The following is a 27,968-nucleotide window of genomic DNA, read 5'->3' on the forward strand; positions in this document are numbered from 1 at the left end:
TCAAACTGGTAGGTTGGCAGGAGCAGGGACCGAACAACGGGAGCTCACCCCGTCGCGGGGATTCGAACCGCTGACCTTCTGATCGGCAAGTCCTAGGCTCTGTGGTTTAACCCACAGCGCCACCCGCGTCCCATAGCAACTCCTGTAGCTGGTGCCAAACTTATTGCTCTGCTTTTCTTTGGACCATATCAGCAAGGCCAAAAAGGGGGAGGTCTTGTCTGGTCACCCAGGACCTCCACACGCACTGCTCAGGCTTATACCCTGGTGAGGTCACTTTGGTGCTGCTAACACAGTGGTTTGACTTCACCCCCAGGGGCAAACTCCATTGTCTCTCAAGACAGTGCCAATGCAACAATCCTTCCTGTTACTCATGTCTGTGAGTGAAACATTCAAAGCGATTGGCTTAGTGTTTAGAATTAAAACACTTGGCTAGCAGAGTTTAGATCACCATCCTTTGCAGCATTAAGTGGAAACTCTGGGAGCTAGGCTGTTTAGCATTATTACCCTCTTAATAAAACAATCAGGCAACAGACTGTAGAATAAACATAAAAAGTATTTACTTACATAAAGTACTTCACTTGATTTGAGCTGTAGCAGCAACCAAAATAAGGCAGTTAAAAACTACTTCTAAGTTACAAAATACAAAATTAGCTTCTAAAATGAAGTCCCGGCTCAGATGGAGCACAGACACATGCCTGGCCCGTCTCCATCCTGGGAAGAATGAGGAGGGAGGCTAATATATCTTTAATCCTTCCCACCATGGGAAAAGACATCACACAGACCCCTTTCTACCAATTACATTCTATGGTCTGAATCCAATTGTCTAGAAATTTGAACTTTTAATTCCTTACCCCTACAGTTATGATTTGTGGGTTCCCACTTAATTTTAATTTGATTTTAAACATGACTCGAATTGTATTTTGAATTAATCGTTTGATTTTGTGTTTTAATGTATTATATATTTGGTGTTAGCTACCCTGAGCCCAGTCTCGGCCGGGGTATAAATAATAATAATAATAATAATAATAATAATAATAATTACTAAATTTGTAGCTCTGTGGTTGTTAGACCCTAGATGCAGTTATCACCAAAAGTATGCACTGTTAGTTTTGGATGCAAATCTCCCACAAACCCCTTCTCAGACAAATAGAACCACCCAGCCACCCAGAGTCCCATCATGATTTGAAGGTTCTCAAAGCTATCTCTATGTAGAGGTTTGGTGAGAATATCATCTGTCATCTCTTTGGTATGGCAAATAGGTCAACTCGACAAGTCCATCTTGCATCTCCTCACACACAAAGTGGTACTTCACTCCAATATGCTTGGTTGTTGTATGGAACCTCTTGATCTGTGTTAGCTTCAAACAGTTCTGGTTATCCCCCATCAGCTGAATGGGCTTCTCCTACACCAGTTGGTTGAGCTAGGCTAGCTCTTTGCATGCCTCAGTAGCAGCTACATACTCAGATTCTGTAGAAGATAAAGCTACACAATTTTGTTTATAACTGTCCCAAGAAATGGAACCATTTCCAAATAACATAACCACCTATTTACTTATAGTCTTTAGTGTCCCCAGTCCATCAGCGTCCAAGTAACCTACCAGTTCAAGATTACTGTCTGCTGGCAGCTTAAGTTTGCAGTTCTTTGTTCCCATCAGATATCTGCACAACTCTTTTGATAGCTTACTCCACTGCGTTTTGCAATATCTGCTCTACTTGTTGTGGTCAATTACAGTGGTCCCTTGGTTCTCAAACTTAATCCGTTCTGGAAGTCCGTTCCAAAACCAAAGAGCACTTTCCCATAGAAAGTAATGCAAAACAGATTAATCCGTTCCATACTTTTAAAAACAACCCCTAAAACAGCAACATGAATTTTACTAATGAGACCATTGATCCACAAAATGAAAGCAATAATCAATGTTCTGCACTATAAAATAAATAGGACAGTATTGTAGATGATAAAAATTAAAATAATTTTTTTTCTTACCTGCACCGATAGTAATTGTTTGGATAGGGGGCTTTTATCCATTTCTACAGTCACACAATCAATCAATCATTCAATCATAAAACGAAAAACAAGCCACAGACACAAAGATAAAAAAGGCACACAAAAACATAAAAAATAGTGAAAACAAAAGACCAAATATCACCTCAGAACACTACAATCAGAAACGGAAGGCTTTAATTATGATGGGGCGGGGGAGACTTAAATTTGCTGCTTAAGGGTAAAACGAGAGGGGGAAAGCCTTCATTACGATGGGTTTTTTTAAAAAATTGTGGTGCAAGGGTAAAATGAGAGGGGAAAAGCCTTATTTACGATGGGGGGGGCTTAAATTTGCAGCTTAAGGGTAAAAACGGAATGGAAAAAGTCTTATTTATGATGGGGCGTACTTAATTTTGCTGCTTAAGGGCAAAACGAGAGGGGGAAAGCCTTAATTACTATGTGGGGGACTCAAATTTGCTGTGCAACAGTAAAAATGGAAGCTCAGGAGCACATTCGGCTACCTGGGCAAAGTTCGAAAACTGGAATACCTTCTTCGGGTTTGCAGCATTCGGGTTCTGAGTTGTTCAGGATCTAAGATATTTGGAAACCGAGGTACCACTGTACAAAAGTTTTCCTATCACTGACCTGTACTGATTGCTGTCAATTAAGAGTTTAGATTCATATTGGCTCTTTAGAAAATCAGAGGCCATAGGTATGGTTACAGCTTCAGCCTGCCAAGCAATTCAACAACTTGTTTTTGGCTTGGAAGACTGGATCCATCCTCTGATCCTCCTCTTTCAATTTAGACTCCTAGGTAGTAGGAGACTTTTCCTGATTCTCTGACTGACACATCCTTTGCCACATCCTTTACTACTAAATCTCAGTCACTCTTAGTTGCAATGATCAGGTCATCCACAAATGCTAGAACATAAGGACATCGTCCATTTTTGTGTTTTGTGTACAAACACTTGTCTGTGTGACCTTGTGTGTGACCTGTGTGAGCTGTATGAACATGCTATGCAAATTCTCATCCAACAGCAGCTAAATTAGATTTATTTGGTTTGACAAAACCATTCGGCTGCTTCATGTAAATTTCTAAAGGTGTTCTAAAGTAGTGTATCTGAATACTGGAGCAAAAGTTTCATCAGTCCTCTCCAAACTTTGGAAGGAAGTCTTTCCCCACAAGCCTTGCTTTGCAGCACTGAACTTTGCCTTCTGCACCCTGCTTTATCTGGAGTACTTCCAATTGCCTTCTTCCCAGGAGGCAGCTTGGTGAGGGTCCAGGTCTTGTTCTGGTGCAGGGCATCAAACTCCTCCTGCATAGCATCTTTCCACAGAGCAGCTTCAGCGACTGGCATCTGCTCTATCTCTTCCCAGGTGGAAGGTTCTAGGGGCTGCTCCAACCCTGCAATGCAGGATAGTCGCAGAGGTGGAACACTTCTGTTGAGTCTGTCAGACCTCTGGTTCTGGAACTGCATCAACATCCTCATATTCACCCTCCAGTGGTAGTATCTTGACATCACTCTCCATCTCATCCCCTCCGGTGGTGCTATTTGGAGTCTGGTTTTCTGCTGCTTCTTTCTGTTCATCATCTGTGCTAGAAGGTATGAAAGTAAAAGCTAGATCTGGACTGCTACGTATTGTGAAAAGTACAAAGGGTCTTGTGTTTCTTTCACTGACTGCTGAGAATAATCTATCACAGTTCCTCTTTTATCAGCTTTACTGTGCTCATCAAAATGAACCACGTCTTACGCTGACCTTTCCTGTTTTTAAGTCCATAACTTTTATCATTTTTGCCCCCAGAAGCATATCCTACCATAATTCCTTGTTCTGCCCTGGAGTCTGGGTTGTGCCTGCTCTCTTTGTGTACAAAAGCATAAGCAATACTGCCAAATATACTTATGTGTGACAAGTTAGGTATTCTTCCATGCCAAAGTTCAAAAGGTGTGTGTAACTCCCTTGATTGGCAGTCAGTTTTGGAGATACACAGCTGTGGCTACTGCATCTCCCCACATGTACTTGGGAAGGCCTGCATCATTCAGCATGCATCTTGTCATTTCCAAAGAGACCTAAACCTTCTCTCTGCATCTGAGTTCTGTTCAGTGAATTTTTTTGGGAATAAATGTGCTTTTTTGATTAAGCTCAAAAATAAACATAACATAAAGTGTGCATTACAACTTGAGAAAAAAAGAACAGAAAAAAAAACACAAGAAAAAACAGTAAAAACTTTTAAATAGGCCAAAATAGCAATCATCTTCTATTCTGTTATTCTGTATTTTATAGCTTTATACATGACTTCCTGTCAACACCCAATGAGTTTACCTTTTCTGCAAAACATTTGTAGATTTCATAATTCAATCAAATTTATCATACACCTTACATATTTTTCACTAATCCTTTTCTCTAATTTTACTTCAAACACTGTATTGTTTACAGAGATCATTCAAATGCTGCCATAGTTGCCACACCCTGATTATAGTTCTGTAAATATTTTTTAAACATGTCCCATTTCTGAATAAAGCATTGATTTGAATTGCCTCTCTTGTCATCTGTGCCATCTCAACATATTCTAAAAGTTTGTTTAAACACTCTGATTTGGAAGGAACCCTTTCCCCCTTCCAATTCATTGCAACCAGGGTCCTTGCAGCCGCCGTACCATATAGAAAAAATTCCTTAAGCCCTTTTGGTATTTTTTTATCTAAGATGCCTAGAAGGAAGTCCTCCGGCTTTTTTGGAAAAGATACTTGCATCATTCTTTTCAGTTCATCATTTACGATATTCCATAATTCTTTAATTTTTATACCGAGCCACCACATGTGGTACATATTTCCTTCTGTATCTCCACACCACCAGCATGTGCTCAGGATATTTTTATACATCCTAGATAGCTTTGACAGCGTCAAATACCACCTGAACTGCATTTTCATGAGATTTTCCTTAATATTATAACAGGCCGTAAATTTCATATTCGTTTTCTACAAATTTTCCCAGTCACTCATCAGAATAGTATGACCAACGTCCTGGGCCCACCTAATCATCACTTATTTGACCTCCTCCTCCTTGACTTCCCAGTCAAGGAGGAGTCGGTACATTTTAGGAAGTATCTTAGTTTTATTATTTAACAATTCTGTTTCCAATTTAGAGGGTTCTTTGGCAAAGCCCTTCTTTTTATCAAGTTTAAAGGTCTCGTTTAGTTGGAAGTACCGTAGCCATCCTGAAAAATGTTCTTTCATATCATCATACTGCTTTAAATTTAGTTGGGTGCCTTCCTCCATTAATAATGACTTATACGTGAGCCAGCCTACCTGCATATTCTTTTCTTTTCTTTACTGCATTAGCCTCCAAGGGGGAGATCCACCATGGGGTTTTAGGTTCAATCAGGTCTTTATATTTTATCCAAACCATATATAGCGCTTTTCTAATAATATGATTAAAAAATCCCTTGTGTGCCTTAGTCTTGTCGTAGTTAGGGTAGGCATGCCAACCAAAACAATTGTCATGCCCTTCCATATCAACCAAGCTCATATTTTGGAGTAGACATCAATCCCTTATCCAGAATAGGCAGGCTGCCTCATAATAAAGCTTCAGGTCGGTTTGTGTAGCTCCCTTGGTTGGCAGACAGTTTTGGAAATACACAGCAGTGGCTACTGCATCTCCCCACATGTACTTGGGAAGGCCTGCATCAGTCAGCATGCATCTTGTCATTTCCAAAGAGACCTAAACCTTCTCTCTGCATCTGAGTTCTGTTCAGTGTTTGAAATTAACCAGGCGCCAGCAGCATTTTGTGACAAGCAACTGGCCTTTTGAAAAGAAGGGAAAAGGAGGAGGAGGATGATGATGATACCCCAGCCATCTGGCTGGGTTTCCCCAGCCACTCCGGGTGGCTTCCAGCTTAATATTATTAATAATATTAATAATAATTTATTGAATTTTGAAACATAATAAAACGTTCAACATTAAAAACAGAGTTGCCTTCAGATATCTTCTAAAAGTTGTGCAGTTCTTTATCTCCTTGACATCTGATGAGAGGGCATTCCACAGGGAGGGCGCCACTGCTGAGAAGGCCCTCTGCCTGGTTCCCTGTACTTCTCGCAGGGAGGGAACCACCAGGCGGCCTTTGTAGGTGGACCTCAGTGTCCAAACTGAATGACGGGGGTGGAGACTCTATATCCCCTTCAGGTGTACTGGGCCAGGGTTGTTTAGGACTTTAAAGGTCAGCACCAAGACTTTGAATTGTGCTCGGAAACATACTGGGAGCCTTTAGGACCAGTGTTGTATGGTTCCAGTGCCAAGTTTGGTGCCTAACATCTCCATCTGGCTGGCTGGCGTGGCTGCAATGCTGCACCATTCAGCTGGACTTTGGGGCAGCAGGGAACAAAAAGATATGCCTGTTTTGCTGCTGCACAAATCACCAGGTCAACAGGGTAGCATGGCACCAGAAGATGCACGTCCTTTGGTGCCGCAGTGCCCTATGGATTTCCTGGCTCACGCAGCACTGAAAGAAAAATGTATTTTGGTGCTGCGTGAGACAGCTGGCCAGTCACTCCAGCTTGTTGGGCTTCAGCGGCTCTTCCTCCATGAGGCTGGCATTCTCCCTGGCTCTCCCTGTTGCCAAAACATCTGCCGGTGCCCGTCCAGCCATGTAGGGGGCCCTGCCTTCCTTAAGCCTGCTCAGGAGACAGCTGGCTGCCTCAGCATTGATGGAAAGGAGAGGTTCTGTGCCAAATTTCTGGATCTGCTTCATCCTTCTGACTTCATCCTTCTGGGGTCCTGAAAGATTGGTCTCATATACACCATTAGTTAAGTGTGCCCCCATCTCTGGTCACTTGGCACTTCCCATATTTAAACAGCCTATCAAAACCTTTTCAGTCCAAAGCAGACATACTAAGCATGACATATTTCAATTGTGGGACATACAGGACCTGCTGCACAGTATTCTCTCTCAGTTCATTGCTTAGCTTGCAATTTAAGGTTCATGAACCTGTGCCACATACCTTTATGGTTTTGTGCTCTGCAATTTGGATATTACCATCTACTGATTGTTAATGCCTCCAAAGAAATTTTTATCATAACTCATGTGTGAAGGGCACCCAGAATCAACCAACCATTTGTTTCATTTCTCATCATTAAAATTTGCAGTTAGATTCATCTGTTGTTCCCCTTATTTTGTCTTGGTTGCTTGTTTTCAGGGAATTTCTTTGACTTTTGTGCTTTATAAAATTTGGCTATGTATCCCTCTTTGTAGAAACTGTAGCAAACAACATTTCTGGATATGGCCTTGACTCTCTTCTGGGATTGGGACACATAAATTGTGTCACTTCCATTCCTGATTCAAGAGTGTTCGCTCCTTTTCACATTTTCCTCTTAGGTGTCCAACTGCATCACCAAGTGATAAGTTTGGAATGTTATAGCCATGTGAGCTATAAACATAACAAATTTGTGTCCTAGTGACCCCAGGAAATAACTAATTTTGCATTCCTCATCCATTTTGTATTAGGAAATTTATATCTTTTCAATAATGGTTAGGAACTGTGTTTCATGATTTTTACAGTCCTCCTTGGATTCATGCCCTAAATGAATCTCTCATGATGTGAGTGCTTGCTTGTAAATCCAAATGCCTTTTCCAAGTTCTGAAGCATCTGAGCAGCTGTTTTTCTTTCCTTTGGGCATCTGTTGGATTTTCCTAGATAATAGACACTGCTAATTTATCTTGCTCCTCCCATAACTTTAAGGCTTCAGCCTCACCAGGTTTGGCTCTCTTGATACAATCTAAAATACCCACTCTATCAAATCTGGTTCTCAGTCATCTCCTCCACTGCATGAAATTTCCTTCTGTTGACTTAGGTAACTTGGGGCTTTCTTCCTCAACTAAATTCTTCCTATTCATGTGCACATTTGTTTTTCCAGGCAGCCTGCTTGTCCGTTCTGTGTGAAATAGAGTTAATAGGTTGGGTAACATTGTCAGCCAGTGTTCCTGATGTTGCAGGTTTATTTTGGCACTGTTGGTGCTTTTCATGCATGTCTGGTGGGGAGAAGCATTGCTAGGCAGTCATTGTGACTGGCAGTTTCCAAGGATGGTGTATGAGTTAACTGTAAATGTTGTGACATGCAAGCCTTGATTCACAAAAGGAAGGAACTCATACAGAATAGTGCCATTTAGATTGCCTGGAAGAAGGAAGGAGAAATGGTTAATGGAGCAGGCCTCTTCTTCAAGGAAGCTGTGTAGGGTCAATACTGGAACTTTAATTGCGCCTAGAAGCTAACAGTCAAAATGGGGCAACATGATCTCCCTATAACAGCTGGGTCTCGGCATTCTGCACCGGTAGAAGCGTTTAGACCATTTTAAAAGGCAACCATAACACGTTACAATAATCCAAAATAAAGTTGATCAGAGCTTAAATGAGAGCTGCTGAATCCCACTTCCAAAGGCTTTTGCAGCTGGGAAGTTCTATTAAATACCTTGATAAGAGAGACTTTTCTCACTTTTAGCAGCCCTCCAAGGGATTACTTTTCTAACTCTGTTTTGGATCATCCTCTGGAAAATCAGCCAAGGGGCTCCTGACTGCATGAAGAGTACACAAGGTCAAACTAGGAAAGACCAAGAAAGTATGATACAGCTGTTACTGAATCCACACCTTCCTTTTCCCTAGACAAGGAAATGCAAATTATGAACACCTACTATAGGATGGAACCAATATTTGTGAATTTACCCTCCCCATTGTAGCCCCCCCCCCACTGCCTTCAACCTTGTTCTGGGAGGTCCCTCAATTCTCTGGAGCCCATTTCTGGGAGGGGATGAAGCTGGCAAATACTTCTTCCCTCTTTTCCCATTAGTGGAAGCACCCACTGGATCACTCCATGAACACAAGGCCATCAATGGGATTACACCCATATAAAGGAAAAATACATTATTAAGCTGTTCCCCGCCCCCGTACTATGCAATGTCTGCTTTCAGTAGACGCTTATAATTTAATGTTGAACTTAAGTAACTTTCTAAAAAAGCAGTTATAATTTTCATGCATAAGGTAGATCAGGAAGTTTATGTTTCAATGTTGGCATAAGCCTAAACCATTGGAGTGGGAGTGCTGAGCAGCATAATTCACATACTTTTAAAAATGGTACACCTGGAACATAATCCAGCCAAAATTAAATCAGTTTTAGATTGATTTCAATAGGAACAGCTGCTTAACTGGTAACATTAGTTAGCCTAATATTGTGCCTTCATTGATGCTTAGCTCTTCCCACAAGATCAGTTTAACCTAAAATTCCTTACCTTTTTATTAGATTGCACCTCATGTTAGCTGTTTGTTGGGTTATCAAGTTGCAAACATAAATTGATTCACCAACAGATTGTTACCACTTTGCCTCTGATCAGAAGGCAAGGTGAGTAGAAAGCATTGCAAATTTTCTGCACTCTGGAAGTGGGGCATTCGGGACTGAGGTCTTCTTTGTCTTTGGCAAAGCTCAAAACAATGGACAGCAGATGTTTCAATCATTTACCCACCACCCTCTGGTTGCCTACCTCTTGTGGGGAATGTTTGCAGCAGTTTTAAACCCATGATGCAGTAGTGTCAACCTGAAAGCTACACTTGGGGAACTGAATAGGCTTTTGGGTTCCAGCCAGCAAGTGGAATGGGGTGGGGTGGGGAAAAACAAGGTGGCAATTCAACTGGCTGGTAGCAGGAAGATATCAGTTACTCTACACACCGTCACTCCACTTCCTGGCTGGCTAGCAGCTGCTCTCTTTTACATCAACAATGGAACAACCCAAGGGTAGACCAAACACTTCTTTTATTTCAAACTCTGTTAAGCTTTGTGTACTTGTTCAACCTGCTGAGAAGGGTATTCAAGTGGCAGATAATTATAGATATCATAAACAAATTTAACTTGAAACACTCACATTTTACAGGATAATCCTGTCCTATGTGCGGTAATTTATTGATGCTGTTATCATATTGACTATTATTCATAGCCCTCTTAGTCTTATTGTACTAGAGCATTCCATAGAAAATGTATTATCCTACTATATAAAGGATCCATTAATCAGAAAAGTCAAATCTGATTTTTTTTGGGAGGGGGGAGTTTGAGGGTGGGGTTTCTTTCTTTTTTTCCTTCTTTTGTAAATCAACCTTTCCTATGATAGCTCATTTCTGTCAGCAGAGAAATTAATTTTGGGGGCAGGGTGATGGTGGAATCAAACAAAATGCCTTGTAACTTTCTTACTCAGAAGTAGATTAAAATATATTAAGTTTTTTGTAGCTATATGTAGATATACGACATAATTCAAGTAGGTCAGTTTATGTAATGCTAAACCATGGTTTGGTGTTATGAGAACAAGCCTTGTGCTCATGTGCTTTGATTAGTTATGCTGTAGTTTGTGGAAAACCATAGTTTGCTGTGACATTTGGGGGGGGGAGCAAACTATGGTTTACATTCTCCCTCTAAACTATTCCTTAAGCTGGTCTGAAATTCTGGTTTGGAGGGCAAACATAAGTTTGCGGATTTGGATGAACAGTAAATTATGGTTTCTCAGCAACAAACTAGGAAATGACTAATCAGAGTGTGAAAGCACTGACTGTTTGCCTCCATTTTGTGATGTGCACAATTTGTTACCTGAAGCGGCTTTTTTCATTCATATAACTTGTTATGCACCAATTCAGCCCACTGGATCTGAATACTGAGTCAAACTAGAGATTAAACAGGAGAGCCAAAATCAAGGTTTTCTAGGAGCTAAAAGCAGCCACAGGAGGAAGAACTGAACTGAGGAAGGGATCGTGCACAAGAGGTTTTAACTGCTTGCTCCCATTCCATTTGCTTCAAACAGGGGATTCCTTCTCATAATATGCCTCAGAATGCCTGTTGCTGAGAACATGAGTGGGAGTGCGCTACTGCATCTGTGCCTTGCTTGTGGACTTCTACAGGCATTTGGATAGCCAGTGTGAGAACAGAGCTGGACTGTGTAGGCTTTTGGTCTGATCTAGAAGTGCCCTTCCTATTTCTAGTATCTATCTGCCTGTCTGTATAGCAATATCATAAATATATTAAAAATTAACTATTTATAATATTTAAAGTACAGAATATGTGACAACATAATTCATATGAAGTCACAAATTCTTTATATATTCTGCTCTCATACATCTCCGCTTCATATTATCTACAACAAGGAGACACGCACTATTTTACTTTTCCAGGAATCTCCTGTCCTTTACATAAAGTTAATTTTACCAATTAATAGTAGTTTTAACAATTTCTAATTGTATTATGCTTGCATTTCAATATTTTGTATATAGTAGCTTGACTGCTGCTAGAGATTTAAGACTACATCTTGATTCTCACTCCCCTCCCCGACTACACAATCCTTCGTGTAATAACAGGCCAGAAGAACCTTTGGAATAAAAATCCTAGCATTGCTCTGATGATTTCAAGGATATTTCCCCCAGACTTCTTAGCTTTCATATTCTCTCCAGATGCATGAAATCTCATTACAGTACTAACAGCTGTGTTAAATCATTCCATAAATACTGTTTAACTTCCAAGGTATTAGGTGCCATTGTGATGCAAAGAAAATACTGCTTTGAGATGGTGAGACATGAAGTGTCGAACTCCCCCTCCATTGTCTTAGATTGTTTACAGCACAATCCTCTGCAAGTTTACCCAGAAGTAAGTTCCATCAGCTCAGTGGGGATTACTTCTGGGGAAGAGTGGTAAGATTGCAACTGTATACACACTTTCCTGGAACTGAGTCTGAGAAAACAAAGTGGTATCTGCGTAGGCATGCAAAGGATTGCACTGTACAGTGGTACCTCAGATTACATACGCTTCAGGTTACATACGCTTCAGGTTACAGACTCCGCTAACCCTGAAATATGTTGATGACCTGGTTAGTATGTTGATGACCTGGTTAGTGGGGTAGAAGTGGAAGGATCATTAGGAGCGAGTGATCATGCTCTTCTGAAGTTTACTATACAGCGGAAAGGAGCAGCCAAGCATACTAGGACTCAATTTCTTGACTTTAAGAAAGCTGACTTCATAAAGCTTAGGGAAGTGCTGGGTGAGATCCCATGGACAGTAATACTAAAAGGAAAGGGAGTTCATGATGGCTGGGAGTTTGTTAAGAGGGAGATACTAAAAGCACAACGTCAGGCAATACCAATGAGACAGAAACATGGAAGGTGCCTAAAGAAGCCAGGGTGGCTATCTAAAGAACTTTTAACTGAGTTAAGATTAAAAAAGGATGTGTACAAAAAATGGAAAAGGGGGGAAACCACCAAAGAGGAATTCAAACAAATAGCCAGCACGTGTAGACACAAAGTCAGAAAAGCTAAAGCACAGAATGAACTCAGGCTTGCTAGAGAGGTTAAAAGCAACAAAAAAGGCTTTTATGGGTATGTTCATAGCAAAAGGAAGAACAAAGAAACAGTGGGGTCACTCAGAGGAGAAGATGGTGAAATGCAAACAGGGGACACAGAAAGAGCTGAACTCCTCAATGCCTTCTTTGCCTCAGTCTTCTCCGATAAAGAAAACAATGCCCGACCTGAAGAATTTGGAGCAAATGATTCAGCAAAGGAAACACAGCCCAGAATAACTAAGGAGATAGTACAAGAATACTTGGCTAGTTTAGATGTATTCAAGTCTCCAGGGCCAGATGAACTGCATCCAAGAGTATTAAAAGAACTGGCAGATGTGATCTCAGAACCACTGGCAGTCATCTTTGAGAATTCCTGAAGAACAGGCGAAGTCCCGGCAGACTGGAGGAGGGCAAATGTTGTCCCTATTTTCAAAAAGGGGAAAAGAGAGGACCCAAATAATTACCGCCCAGTCAGTCTGACATCAATACCAGGGAAGATTCTGGAGCAGATCATTAAGCAAACAGTCTGTGAGCACCTAGAAAGGAATGCTGTGATCACCAATAGTCAGCATGGATTTCTGAAAAATAAGTCATGTCAGACTAACCTGATCTCGTTTTTTGACAATTACCAGCCTGCTAGATGAAGGGAACACAGTGGATGTAGCCTACCTTGATTTCAGCAAGGCATTTGACAAGGTGCCTCATAATATTCTTGTAAAGAAGCTGGTAAAATGTGGTCTTGACTATGCTACCACTCAGTGGATTTGTAACTGGCTGACTGACCGAACCCAAAGGGTGCTCATCAATGGTTCCTCTTCATCCTGGAGAAGAGTGACTAGTGGGGTGCCACAGGGTTCTGTCTTGGGCCCGGTCTTATTCAACATCTTTATCAACGACTTGGATGATGGACTCAAGGGCATCCTGATCAAATTTGCAGATGACAACAAATTGGGAGGGGTGGCTAACACCCCAGAGGACAGGATCACACTTCAAAACGACCTTGACAGATTAGAGAACTGGGCCAAAACAAACAAGAGGAATTTTAACAGGGAGAAATGTAAAGTATTGCACTTGGGCAAAAAAAATGAGAGGCACAAATACAAGATGGGGGACACCTGGCTTGAGAGCAGTACATGTGAAAAGGATCTAGGAGTCTTGGTTGACCACAAACTTGACATGAGCCAACAGTGTGACGCGGCAGCTAAAAAAGCCAATGCAATTCTGGGCTGCATCAATAGGAGTATAGCATCTAGATCAAGGGAAGTAATAGTGCCACTGTATTCTGCTCTGGTCAGACCTCACCTGGAGTACTGTGTCCAGTTCTGGGCACCACAGTTCAAGAAGGACACTGACAAACTGGAACGTGTCCAGAGGAGGGCAACCAAAATGGTCAAAGGCCTGGAAACGATGCCTTATGAGGAACGGCTAAGAGAGCTGGGCATGTTTAGCCTGGAGAAGAGGAGGTTAAGGGGTGATATGATAGCCATGTTCAAATATATAAAAGGATGTCACATAGAGGAGGGAGAAAGGTTGTTTTCTGCTGCTCCAGAGAAGCGGACATGGAGCAATGGATCCAAACTACAAGAAAGAAGATTCCACCTAAACATTAGGAAGAACTTCCTGACAGTAATAGCTGTTCGGCAGTGGAATTTGCTGCCAAGGAGTGTGGTGGAGTCTCCTTCTTTGGAGGTCTTTAAGCAGAGGCTTGACAACCATATGTCAGGAGTGCTCTGATGGTGTTTCCTGCTTGGCAGGGGGTTGGACTCGATGGTCCTTGTGGTCTCTTCCAACTCTATGATTCTATGAAATAGTGCTTCAGGTTAAGAACTTTGCTTCAGGATAAGAACAGAAATTGGGCTCCGGTGGCGCGGCAGCAGCGGGAGGCCCCATTAGCTAAAGTGGTGCTTCAGGTTAAGAACAGTTTCAGGTTAAGTACGGACCTCCGGAACGAATTAAGTACTTAACCTGAGGTACCCCTGTATAGGACTTAATATAGGACTTAATTCTAGTGCAATCTCTCCCAAGTAGTATCTGAGCTAGAAACTGCCTTTTTCTTTAAACTATGAAAACTGAATTTAATAAGTTCTTAGTCATCTTGCTTGCCACTGTTAAGAAGTGTTGGATTTGAAGATACTGAAAGAATAAAAACAAAGAAAGATATGTTGGTCCATAAGAAAAAGCTTCAAAATCCGGAGTTAGGCAAATATACCTATTAGGAGCAATCAAAATGTCAAATATAGGGAACAAGCTTTTGAGTTCTCTGTATAACCCTCAAAATGCAGGCCACCTTCAGGTGATAGAAATGTTTCCTTTGGCTTTAGATTCTTCCCCAAACAGTTATGTTTGGTATTCTCCAAGGCACAAAAAAGACCAAGGCAGTCAATTGAATTCACACACACACCAACTAGGAATGCCCTGAGAAATTTCACTAATCTTATATAACCACCTTTCTTCCCACAAAAATTCTGAGTTGTTTCTCCTGGACAAATTCTCCAAATTTATGTGGGACAAAATCACAGCTCTCATCTCAGGCAATATTAGCTTTCTCTACTTCCTCAAATCTTTTTATTGGGCAGGAACCACCAAATTTTCTTAAAATGTTGCCTTGCAAGCAATGCAGTGCAACTGTGGTAGCAACATGTAAGTAAGTTCTCATCTGCTACAAACACAAGAACAGTCAATGTGGTGTATTGGCTAGCATGTTGAAATGTGGCCTGTGCGATCTGGATTCAAATCCCTAGCCAATCTGGAGATCTTAGGCAAATTACTGTCCCTCAAAACAAGGTGGTTCTGAAGATAAAATGTGATGACTTTATGTTCCTAATCTCCTTGGAGGAAGAGCAAGGTACAAATACAATGGATAGAATTATTCTAGCAACACGAAGGATCCAGGCCTCCATGTGCAGTGAAGAAATGACTCTGAAAACATTGGTATTTGAACAGCTGTTTGTAGCTTGATTATATCTAGGTTCTACACACTTCAGTAAGTGTTCCTGAACATGAACCATCTTTGGTTCCTAAGCAGCATGTGCAAACTTATTCTAAAATGGATGATGACCTCTTCACTGAGAGATTCCTTTGGCCCAGGCCCTAAGATTCTTACAAAACATCTGAAGATTAAAACCAATACAGTCTTGTTATTCAAGTTTTAACACTTTTAGCACAAGCTTCTTCTGAACTGAGAACTGTCAGAGCTCATTTGACTGATACTGCAGTATGCAAAATGCCTATTTTTTTCCAACAAAACAATATATTTGTACATCAGAGAAAAGCAATTATTCATTTCAAGGAACTGTAGGCCTGAATGAAAGCGTTTCATTGCATATAAATTTATTAAAATTTAAACATTAAATTCAACATGTTAATTAGGACTGTATGCCATGCACTGACACTGACAGTAAGAAATGGATCTCAACAACTGCTCTGTAGAGATATGTTCACTGGTATTATTTGCTCTTTGATTACTAATATATTTATAGCACTCTTAATTTAAGACTTTTCATTAAAAAAGGTCTTATATGGGCATTATGTAAATTTGCTGTATGTCTTTTACATCAGGACAAGTGCTACCAATTTAAAGGGGGATGGTAAATAAAATGCATTTATATGTATGCCAAATGGTGCATAAGACTGCACAGTTAAATCAAATAAAGAAACACAATTTCATTTTAAAATATATAGATCACAGTTGAATTTATGCAAATCCATGATCTGCAAAACTGCAGAGTAACAGAATCGGTGCAATTTACCAGAAGCAAAGGAGTCTTGATACAACAGAGAACATCATTTTCAGATTTCCCCCCCTTCCCTGCCACTTGCATATAGTCTGTTGTTTTACTGCTCCTACTTTTAAAAGTTCATTTTGCATTGATGCAACCCCAAAGCAAGGCAAGGAGAGGTGGTTGCCTCAAGAGATCTATTTCCAAGGCAGCAGACAGCAGGAGAGCAGAAGACAAACAGACTTGAGAAACGGAGTCTGTTAATCCATCAGCAAGTTCCGCTGGGGAAGCTGGCTGAGCCTTAAAAGAGAAGTGAGACACTGAGACCCCCTTCATGTTCTTGGCTCGGACAAACCGTCATTTAGCTCCTCCCCTCCTAGAATAATCCCCACAGCAAGCTTCCACCTGGTCCTTATGTAACAGTACTGTGTTGTGTTAGGTAAGAAAGAGTTGCCACTTGGATTTGCTGGTCTTCCTGTTTCATCTCGATTCCTTTTAAAATTATGTCTCTTAAGATTATAAACTGTTCTTATAAAATGTAAACTACTGTGAGTGCTTTGGCATAATGGTGGCATGAAAATACCAAAACCAATAACTGAAATGAACATCACATTCCTCTCTCTCACAAAGATATATCAAATTGATATTTCAAGGCAAAGCAGGCTTTCCACACCAATATTGTTCTTGAAAGTAGTACTGGGTATTGATAAGCAGGTTAATACTTCTCCTTGAGAAACTAGATTGAAGTGCACTTCCACAATTTGCTTCAGCAGCATGGATAAACAGCACATCATAGTTACTGAATATCAGCATTGATACTTAAAAGTCCAGTCTGGACTTTGGAATAAAGATAATGATATCAAACTGCGTGGTTATCTACTCTGTACTCCTTGCTTAGACCTGAACCTTATATTTCCCTTGTAAAGCAATTAGAAGCTGCAATAAATTATATGCCAGGACAAAAAAGGCAAGCAATGTGAAAAAACAGACAAGTATAAAAAACAACAGGGAGCTTGTTGTGGGGAATTCTGTAGACAGTGTACCAATCAGAACATATGTAAGTTATTATTTGTAAAGAAATGCTCAAGGAATAGCTAAGTCTGTATTCTGTAGTTTGGTAGGCTCTAAGAAAAAACTCCTGCATGGGAGCAATTGATTTTTTTACTGTGTAAATCAAGGCAGAAGCAGGTCTTTTCTGTCTGAATACAAACAGGGGGTTGGGGGTTGGGTAGTACCTCTGGTGTGGGACATGTCGTGCTCCTTCTGGCTTAGTTTGTCCATCTTCGGTTCCCACCCTACACTCAGCTCTCACCTGTGGCTCCTAGGCTGTCAGCATGTGACAGCAACCATACCCCGGGAAACAGCTTCGACTGGCCAGCTGTTGGGTCTCAAAACCTCAATGAATTAGGGACTTCCCCTGCATGCGAGGATAGGCTTCAGCAGATTGAGTGGACGAGACCAATAGTAGGTCCAATGGAGCAAAATGGCAGTTTCTGCATGCGCTGTAGAGGGAAATGAGGGGCAGATGGGGCTCATCAATCTGGGAAGGGAGCCCATCTAAGAGAAGGAAAACTCTGATCCTAATTCCCCACTGCCTTGCGGCTATGCTCATGTATGAGAAAGGCTTCAGGAGTAAACCCTGAGCAAAAATCTGCACCCACTGCCTTGTGGGACACCATTGGGAGAAGAAAAGGCTAAGGAATAAACCATACACAAATCCAGAGTGGAGTTGCTAAAACAGCTGGATGGTGCCTTGTACGCCGCCTCCTGGCAAGTCCTGTAGCTAAGCTGGTGCCAAATGTATTGCTCTGCTTTCCTTTGGACGACACCAGCAAGGCACAGAGGGGGTTCTTGTCACCTGGATAGCCCAGGACCTCCATACACACTAACCAGGCTTCCACCCTGGAGAGGTCACCTTGCTGCTGCTAATGCAGAAAAAACAATGCAGCAGGCAGCAGTTATGAGTTACCAGTCCTTGCAGTCACTGTGTTTCTCCAGTAATTTAACTTCATTCCTGGAGTTAGCTTCATTCCTGTCTCTCAAGACAGAGGCATTACAACAGGTGCCCCTTTCCAAAGGAAAAGCAGAAGGACCTCCAGTAGACAGTTATGATTTCCCCATGCAGAAGCAGAGAATGCTAGATTTTTTCTCCTTTCCTGCTGGACTAAACTTGATGCTGAATCTATTAGGCTAAAGTAGACATGTGGAAAATGTGGGGAATTCACTCCATTATCTTGCTGGTTTCCCAGCTTTCTTCCTGTCCTGTGGCTTTATGGTAAACCCATCTTTGTGTCCACGGGGTACATAATCTAAGTATTGTTTCTGAGTGCGGATTAAGTAAATAAAAGGATCCACTAAAAATATTAAATGCATTATACTTACTAACATTCTCATGGTGCTGTTACTTCCTTTATCCCAAAATAAAGTTCTCTTAAACATATTTTGTTCTACTTCTGTTTCCCTCCATATCGCCATTCTTATCCCAAACTAAAATAAAACAAACACAAATATTAATCATACAGATCCCAATTTATTTTTAGATCTCAATTATACCACAATTCAGAGAACATCATTATCAAGGTATAGTAGTGCAAACAGGCAGTAGTTGGCTACTGCTCTTATCTGCTTAGGTTATCTTCACTCATCAGCTGACCAAGGATGAATCCAAAGGATTGTCAATATGACTACGTACTCTTATACATTGTGGTTTTTTTATTACTGCTCCTTAGTATATAATCTCATGTGCATTTGCTCAGCATTTATGTAGATAGCTCTCTGCAGTAGCTGTTGCCTTGTATTGTGCAACAGGATTTGGTGAAGTGGAAGGTGATTTCACACAAGAAGGGTCTATAGTTTTGAGAGATAGATGGATTGAGGACATTGTTCAACAAGCCATTTTATTGTACTACTTCATTGTAAGGGTTATATCCAATTGTTTTCTTAGAATAGACCCACCAAAATTAATGAACCAAATTTAGTCATGTCTATTAATTCCAGCGGGCCTACTCTGAGTGGAACTAACATTGGACAAAACCCTTAAAACACAGTAATAAAAAAGAACAAACTGCAGAAGTGTGCTGACAGTAGAATCCTGCTACGCAATGCAGGTTTGCAGTGATAATAAATTAGTTCAAGCCACTTCACAGCATTAGAACTGCACCGTTGGAAGGGACCCCTGAGGGCCATTTAGTCCAAGGTGTTTGGACACTGAGTTTGACCTCCATTTGGTTCCTCTCCTAACACGATTTTATTTCGGAGGCACTGTGGGCAAATCCTGCGACCTCCACTAAACAACATCTCTGAAATACACCAAGCAAAGATTTCATGGCACAAACTGTTCACACCAAAAAGGAAGGAATGTCCCTTGAGACACACCTACCTGGGACCAAACCCCTTTCGATGCGACTTACTCGTGGGAAACAAGGCACGTGATCCGGCAGCACGCTTGCAATCCAAGGTTAAGCAATCCAATTGAAGCACTTAAAAAACAAGAAGAAGAAGATTTTATCCGGTAGGAAACTTACGCAGGAGCTCTGCTCTGCACTTACTACGGAGGTAGTCCAACTGGACTCGGCAGGGCTTACTTCTGAGTAACTGCACACAGAAGCAGGCCTCAACCAGGGGCGGAGCAGGGGGGGCAGTTGCCCCCATCAAGTAAATACAAATACAGTGGTACCTCGGGTTAAGTACGTAATTCGTTCCAGAGGTCCGTTCTTAACCTGAAACTGTTCTTAACCTGAAGCACCACTTCAGCTAATGGGGCCTCCTGCTGCCGCTGAGCCGCCGGAGCACGATTTCTGTTCTCATCCTGAAGCAAAGTTCTTAACCTGAGGTAATATTTCTGGGCTAGCCGAGTCTGTAACCTGAAGCGCCTGTAACCCGAGGTGCCACTGTACTGAACTGACCTCGCAGTGAGCTCGGCTCTGCCCCCCCCCCCCGCTCCCCTCACCTGCCCGGCGCCGGGCTTCCTGCCGAGTCGGGACGAGCCGGGACGCCCCTCCCCCCCCGCAGTCCGAGGGAAGAGAAAGGGGCGGGGCCTCTTCTCGGCCTGGCCGCGACTGGCTGCCTGTGGGAGGAGGCGGGGCTAGCCGCGGTGCACCTCGGGAGCGCGGCCTCGTATCGCAGGAGACGCCCCTAAACAAACGCGGCTGACAGGCCCCTTCGCCGCGCTCGCCCCATGGCCGGCAGCGCCCGTGGGACCCCCGGCCCTGCCGCGGCCGCTTGCGGAGGGCAGCTCCGCCGCCTTCGGGAGAGTCTCCGGGACAGGTGAGGTCGCCCCCTCCCGCCCTCAGGGGAAGCGGGGTCCTTTCCTGGGCTCCCCCCCCCGTGGGCCCCGGGGGTCCAGTCCGGAGCTCCCGCTCCCCTTGCCCGTTGCTGGGCGCCCGGGCGGCTGAGGGCGGCGACGCGAGGGTCCCGGGCCGAAGGGGCGGAGTTTGCGCGGAGCTCCCGATGGACTCGCTCGTGTCCTTTTTATTGAAATACTTTACTTCCTGGGCGCAGCCAGGCTTCATTTTAGTAGGACGCCCACCTGTCACCCCCCTCTGTGGGGCAATGAAATGTCTCAGCGACCGTTGTTTTAAATTACTTTCTTTTCACCCCAAGTGCTCAGAAAAATACAGTATGTCTAAATAGTTCTACAATTTCTACATTTAGTTAAGTATTTTTATTTATTGATGGGGGGCAGGCAGCTGCCCCTCTGGCTATGCCAATACTTTATTTAAATATCAACTATTCAAATGTGTTTTCCTGTGCAATGTCCCGTGGCAGCTGCCACAAGAGGTACAGGCTTGCTTGTAGGAGGACAGAGTGTACAGAGGCTACAAAAGCTCTGGTGCCAGGCTATTTTGTGCCATAGGCAAAGCTAGCTACTTGCATGCACACTTCCCCCCCCAAAATAAAATTGCTAGCTTCAGTTTTCAAAAACAGATGCTTTGCAGGAAAAACAAAAAGCCGCAAAACTTAAAACAGCTCAGTTTCTTTTAAATGGCAAAACTAAGTAATGCAACTGTATTTTATCGCCTTTCTCAAATACAAAAGAAAATGCTTGCATCCACAAATCATTTTGAATAAGCTTGCAGATTGCAATGTTAAAGTTTAAGTCTCTCAGAAGTTTCATTTCCTGGCACATCAACATCTCATTTTCTCTTTACTAGTTTTCCTTCAGGTCAAGTGCTAGTGCTTGGGCATGTGCAATTGGCATAGTTGCCAAGCCCACAACATTGTAAGTTTTTTTAAGCTTGAGCTTCAAGAAACTGTGTTCAAAATATAAAATAAAAGTAAAATATTATCAGGAATGTATAAGATATAGCAACAGCAAATTGTATGAAACTGTGGCCCTCTGAGGTCTCTTCTGTAGGCAGCAGCCTAGTTGGCCTAATAATAGTGTCCCTGGGTGTCTGCATATGCATTTTAATGCCCTGCTCCTGCTGCCCAAAGAATCCTCCCTGGAAGCAGAAAACTTGCACACACACACACACACACACACACATATATATATATGGCTGTTTTACAGTCTGGTGTGCAGGGGAGTTGGTTTTTTTTTAACGTGTAGCGATTTTTGTGTGTTTTCTGGAGTGCTCAAAATCAGAAGCTCACCAGGTTAAGTCTTACACTTAATGATTCTTCCATCTCATTCTGGGGTGCGTGTGCTTACCTGTGTTATGGTGGCTAGGTCTTGGAGCTGTTCTATACATTATGCTGAATGAGATGGAATAAAGTGATAGAATTCTGGACTGAAGCACTCCAGGTGTGAGAGTCATATTTTTGAATGCGCCACCATGTGAAAAAGTTTCCTACCAGTGTTAGAAACTCAGGTATATGATCTAGGCACCAAATGGCTCCTTAAGCCAGGGTTATAGTTGCAAAAATGGAATACCTAGCTGCCATTTTGGGGCCAGACAGCTCGAAAGTTTTATTTTTCTGTAAAACTTGTTGGTTCCTGAAATTCATTCTAATTGTGCAGATAAAATATAATGGATAGCATTCTGCAGCATATTGCTGGCGTCTCCCCCCCTCTCTCTGCTTGTATATCCCTGCCACCTTCCTTTTGTTTATTTTTCTGGACAGCCTGGATGGCTGTCTCTGTTGCCGCAGCCTCTCAGGTTGCAGCGTATCTCCAGGATAAAACAACTTCAAAGAAGGGCCTGGTGGCTGGAGTCGCATACCTAGTGGTGCTCTCCCTCTCCCTCTTGTTTGCCGGAACCGGCCCAGCTTTTGTGGAGCCCTGACAGGGGTGGCAACAGTTGAAGGAGGCAGGCACTGCCTGAGGCGGCGGATGTGTTGCGCTGGGTGTGCATGTGCTTCCATCACTCTTCTTGGAATGTAGCTGCCACCTGAAGGGCTCACTCAACGTTTGTGGTCATGGGATGGAAAGCGAGGCATATCCTTTTGCCGTGACCTGTAAACCTGGCGGCAGGCTGAAGCAAGGCACAGCCCTCCCCTCACTCACCTGCGCCATCTCCCTCCCTCAGCATGCCTTCCTTCTTGCCCCAGAATGGAGCTTTTCCAAGCCAAGGACCATTACTTCTTGCAGCAAAGTGAGCAGGAGCTGTGATGCAGATGGCAGAGCCAGGCAGGCTGGGCAAGAAAGGAGTGCACTGCTGCCGCCACTGCCTGAGTGGCTTCAGTCGCTCTGGCGGAGGGGGAGTAGCAACTCTCCTCAGATGAAAAGACTGGAGGTCAGCTGGTTGGTGCTGTGTGAGGGAGCTTCGAGTCCGGTTCATTCAGTGCCCCCCCCCAATGCCGCTGAGGCGGTCTGACACCCTCGCTACAATAGTGTAGCTGGCTGAAGTGTAATTATTGAACTGGCATGATATTGGCACACGTGTTTAAAAATATAGTAATACAATTTTTTCTTAACCATTTTGATGATTCCTGTTTGTTGACATAGGTCGTCAGATTCATGTCAAAGAATGTTGAATATTAATAGCTAAGTGGATAGATACAGTTATGGAATATTGAGGTTCTTAATATCCTATTCTTAAATAATGCTCTTGTATTGAAGTCACTGCCACTTTCTAACAGTAAAAACAGTGCAAGAAAATTCTGTTAAAGGGATGGTTTTAAACTTGCATCTAGACTTGGTTGCCAGTTTACCTGGAGCTTTCTTCTGAGTAGGCAAAAGATTTCTTCTGGTGCTGTAAATCTCCCATTAAACATATTCCAAATTTCCACCAGCAACATCCAGGAGATACCATACTCACCAGGATAATCTCCTCAGTGTACCTGGGTAATCTTATACCATCCAACTACCGGTATATATATTATACCATCCATCCTGGGCACGTTCAAGTCTTACTCAAGTGGCTGCCTTGTTCCTACTTCCATGCCTCTTCCTTTCCCAGGAAGACATTAGTGAGACTTGAACCACCCATATCCTTCCCTGTCTTTGGGGCTAAGCTCAGATTGACCTATTCACACAGATTCTATGGGCACGTGTCCAAACTTAGCTAGGTCTGCCTCAAGGTGACTAGCAGTTAAGTGCATGGAGGATGAGCACTTGAGCGTATACATTACTGCACATGAAACGTATTTCATATAAGAGTACAGTATGTTTAAAAATTAATTAGAAAATGGGGGGGGGAGTCAGAAGAGATTCACTTCATTCTGTCATTGCAGCAAATGGGAATATAGCAAATGCATATCAACTGTGACTGAATTTATTCTTAACAGGGTCAAACAGGCACCATGAATGGGGAGATAAAGCAGGTAGGTTACTCATAAGGAAAATTAAAATGCTTTCATTGAGCAATGTAATAATGTAATTTCTTGCCTATTACTGGGAGATGGAAATTCCACTCTTGAAGTAGGAGAGATCAACAATCAGGTTAAAAATTATGTATTCTGTATTCTTCACTTTGTGATTGACAGACTGATCCTACAGTCCTGCTGTGCCAGTCAGGGCTAATGTTTGTGGAATGTCATTGAGAGCTTATACATGCCGAGCAGCAGATGTGAAAAATACATCTGGACTACAGCATTATGATACATGCATACATATATACATTTATTTAAATCAAATGATACTTCTAAATAGCAAAAAAGTTGTCCATAGACTCTCCATTTGAAAGGTAAAGTTTTAAAATGAATAATTTCTTAAACTTATTACCAATTGACAGTAATATTTACTAATAGATCATCTTACAGTTAACAAGAAAGCATACAAAGGTGGTATAAATGTGAAAGATGGAGATTTCAAGAATGTACACTTAATCACATAAATTGTAGTCCTGTTCATGTATTCTTAAATTTGTGCAAGGGCAGAGAGGCAATTGCAGGGTTCCTGATTGTGGGGAGCATTGCAATTGCGTTCAGCCCAACTTGCTTACCCCACCCCGCCCCGCTCAGTCGCAGACCTTCCTGTTCAACATGTGGACTCTCTGTCCTGCTACAGACACAAATTAAGATTACCTGAATAGGGGCTGCCAGATCCATGTGTATCTAGAGAGTTCAAGGATAAAAAGATCTGCGGTATAAAGTTTTACATATATCCTTTATAAAGCTTCTTATCTAAGTGCCATTGTGTATGACTGCAAACTTGAACCCTTTGAGAATGCTGGAGGAGTCAGATTGCTATAATTTGCATCCAGGCCACTGGAGAATGCCATAAGGTCAGAATGCTTTTGGCAATTTGGATTTTAGTCTATAGTGGTGCCAATGTTGAGGGCTTTAACAGCAGTAGGCTTAGAAAACTATTGGCTTTGAAATTTTAGCTCTTGAACAGAGAGTCTTTGTACAACTTGCTTTTATTGTTTTGGTGATTTTGAAATATGTTATTAATGTTTTAAATATAGTTATATGGGTAGCTTATAATATAGCCTTGACTTACTTTTTTTGTTTATTAGTTGCTGTTAGGGACAGTGTCTCTTTTTCCTGTTTGTGCTCAGTGGCAATACGACTTAGGTCATATTGACACCATACATTTAAAGCACATAGCTCCGCCTCCTGCCCCACCCCACCCCCCAAATCCTGAACTACAATTCCCAGCATTCTTAACAACTTACAGTTCCCATGATTCTGCGGAAGGGAACTATGTGCTTTAAAGGTGATTGGTATGGTATGGTATGGTATGGTATGGATGTATGGTGTGGCCATGTATGGTGTGGCCATACACTCGTGGCCATGTATCTGAAATACTGCAGACTGGCTTCTAGTCAGTCTGACTGGCACCTTGACCAGTCTGATAAATAAGCTGATATAACTGTTCAATCCATTCATGCCACAGGGTATGTTTCATCTTGCCCTGCCCCTTTCAGCCCAGCCACCCCACAACCCTCTTCATTTGTTGATTACCAGTATCTGCTAAGAGGCCAGTTATCTTCGTCTTCTCACTGCTTCCAATTTATGCTTCTTAATGCTGAGTTGATTAGTTGGGGTGGAATAAAAAGAGAATAAGCTACTGGAATAGAAGGAGAGTAAGCTGTTGGTGTATGGTGTCGCTTGGATTGAGTCTCTCCCCATGTTACTTAACATAAACATAAACGTGGAGAGGTCAGTCAAGGTTTGAAGTATGCTGTGATCAATATGACAAGCTGTTCTTATACTTAGGAAACTTTTGGGGTTCTGAACCAGTGTCTGGAGGTGGTAGTAGGCTGGGAAGCTGAATCCACATGTGAGAGATATGTTCCTCCTCAGGCGGGAGGGGAACTCTGGAATTGAGATCCAGTTTTAGATGGAATTTCATTCCCCTTGAAAAATCAGCTTTGTAGTTTAGGAGCTTTACATCTGAATGATGGGGTGGCTTTGTCCAGTTTAGATTGGAACACCGCTGGGCTAATTCCTGAGGAAATCAGACCTGGTTATGGTAACACGTGGCTTTAGTTACAAGATTGGATTACAGTAGTATGCTTTATTTCCTGCTCCTCCCCGGCTCGGGTGGCGAACCTATTTGGGCTCGTCCGCGAAAAATGATGGATCCTGATAGATTCCGACAAGCCTTGCGGAACCCTGCTCCTCCTGGCGACTCATTAGATGACCTTGTTGAGGACTGGAATAACCGGCTCTTGGCAGCCATTGATGAGATCGCGCCTAAGTGCCCTCTGCGACCCTGTCGAAACCGGGCCCCTTGGTTTACTGAGGAGCTCTGGAAAATGAAGCGGGATCTCAGATGGCTAGAGCGAGTATGGCGACGGACTCGTGACGGAGCCTCAAGAACATCTTATAGGATGCTTATGAAAGCCTATGAGATGGCTATGAAAGCTGCTAAGAAATCTTACTTTGCAGCTTCCATTGCATCCGCTAGCTCTCGCCCGGCAAAACTTTTTAGAATAATTAGGTCAATAATGTCCTTAGGAGGACAACCAAATTTAAGCACAAATTCGACCTACAGCTGTGAGGCATTCGCGAGCTTTTTTGCGCAGAAAGTCCTGTTGCTCCGCCGTGACCTCCCTGCCAATTTAGATACAGTGACTGAACTGGAGGCCCCTCGACTGACTTCAGGTCCAGTGTTGGACCATTTCGATTGGATACTCCCTACTGATGTGGATAGATTCCTCCAAGTTGGTAGGCCCACCACCTGCCTCCTTGATCCGTGCCCGTCTTGGCTGATTAGGGAGTGTCCAGATGTTGCGCGGACCCCCCTGGTTGAAATTATCAATTTGTCCCTTGACACGGGGACATTCCCAGGAGAACTGAAGGAAGCAGTGGTGTGTCCACTCTTAAAGAAAACTTCATCAAATCCCTTAGACCTATCCAATTACCGCCCAGTTTCAAATCTTCCATACCTGGGTAAGGTAATTGAGAGAGCGGTTGCTGAACAGCTTGGTAGGTTTCTGGAGGAAACATAGGCATTAGATCCATTTCAGTCCGGTTTCCGTCCTGGTTTTGGGACGGAGACGGCTTTGGTTGCCCTAACAGATGATCTCCGTAGACAACTGGATCGAGGCGGGTCAGGACTGCTGATCCTTTTAGATTTGTCAGCAGCCTTTGACATGGTCGATCATGATCTTCTGGACCACCGCCTCGCAGACGTGGGGATACAGGGCATAGCCCGTAACTGGTTGTGCTCTTTTATCTCTGGTCGGGGACAGAGGGTGGTAGTAGGGAGGGAAATGTCGTCACGCCACTCCTTGGTGTGTGGAGTGCTGCAGGGCACAATTCTCTCCCCGATGCTTTTTAACATCTTTATGCGCCCCCTTGCCCAGATTGTCCGGAGCTTTGGGCTGGGCTGTCACCAATATGCTGATGACACTCAGCTCTATCTGCTGATGGATGGCCACACCGACTCGGCCCCGAACACACTGACCAGATGCTTGGAAGCTGTAGCTGGATGGTTTCGTGGGAGCCGATTGAAACTAAATCTTTCAAAGACAGAGGTCCTATGGCTAGGTCAGGATGGCATGGGGATGAGGGACCAACTCCCTTCTCTTGCGGGGGCCCAATTAGTGCCATTGCCTTCCGTTAAGAGTTTGGGTGTAATCCTTGACGCCTCCCTTTCCATGGAGGCGCAAGTTACAGCAACAGCCAAGGCGACATTTTTCCACCTTCGCCGCATCAAGCAGTTGGTCCCTTACCTTTCCCGCCCCGACCTGGCCACAGTGATCCATGCGACGGTCATCTCCAGGCTTGACTACTGTAATTCGCTCTACGCGGGGCTGCCCTTGAAGCTGTCCCAGAAACTCCAGTGGGTGCAGAATGCTGCAGTGAGGCTCCTCATGGGGTCTCTGCCATGGGAGCATATTCACCCAGTGCTTTTCAAGCTACACTGGCTCCCGGTGGAGTACAGGGTCAGATTTAAGGTGCTGCTTTTGACCTTTAAAGCCCTTCACGGCCTAGGACCCTCCTACCTACGGGACCGCCTCTCCCGGTATGTCCCACGGACAGCCTCAAGGTCCATAAATAGCAACACCCTAGTGGTCCCAGGCCCTAAGGAAGTTAGATTGGCTTCAACCAGAGCCAGGGCCTTTTCAACTCTGGCTCCGGCC

At 43.1% G+C, this 27,968-nt stretch overlaps 1 protein-coding gene and 1 long non-coding RNA gene across 15 annotated transcripts in view; one reads left to right on the forward strand and one right to left on the reverse strand.

The window, feature by feature from the left end:
• Positions 1–540: 540 nt before the first annotated feature.
• LOC308481022 overlaps positions 541–27,968 on the reverse strand; it is a 208,195-nt gene continuing 180,767 nt past the window's right edge. The window contains exons 1-5 of one of the 7 annotated variants that reach the window (XR_013988404.1): positions 19,997–20,076; positions 19,427–19,526; positions 18,430–18,534; positions 6,975–8,145; positions 541–3,577 (exon numbers count right to left, since the gene is read on the reverse strand). This is a non-coding gene — a long non-coding RNA (uncharacterized lncRNA). Of the gene's footprint in view, positions 3,578–6,974; positions 8,146–14,412; positions 14,462–18,429; positions 18,535–19,426; positions 19,527–19,996; positions 20,081–20,146; positions 20,165–27,968 lie in introns of those variants that run through there. The other 6 variants (XR_013988400.1, XR_013988401.1, XR_013988402.1 and 3 more) reach the window with 6 other exon arrangements.
• The window catches only part of KIZ (kizuna centrosomal protein), a 185,090-nt gene continuing 177,283 nt past the window's right edge, over positions 20,162–27,968 (forward strand). For 3 of the 8 annotated variants that reach the window (XR_013988396.1, XM_081012948.1, XM_081012951.1), the window contains exon 1: positions 20,163–20,313. Coding sequence is in view for 5 of the 8 variants with exons in the window: in XM_081012948.1 (XP_080869074.1) it covers positions 20,225–20,313 (89 nt within the window). In the remaining 3 variants the exon portion in view is untranslated. Of the gene's footprint in view, positions 20,314–23,718; positions 23,755–27,968 lie in introns of all 8 variants that reach the window. The other 5 variants (XM_081012953.1, XM_081012954.1, XM_081012950.1 and 2 more) reach the window with 4 other exon arrangements.

The sequence above is a fragment of the Podarcis pityusensis genome (assembly GCF_964106645.2).
Source record: "Podarcis pityusensis genome assembly, chromosome: 7".
Taxonomy (NCBI): Eukaryota; Metazoa; Chordata; class Lepidosauria; order Squamata; family Lacertidae; genus Podarcis; species Podarcis pityusensis.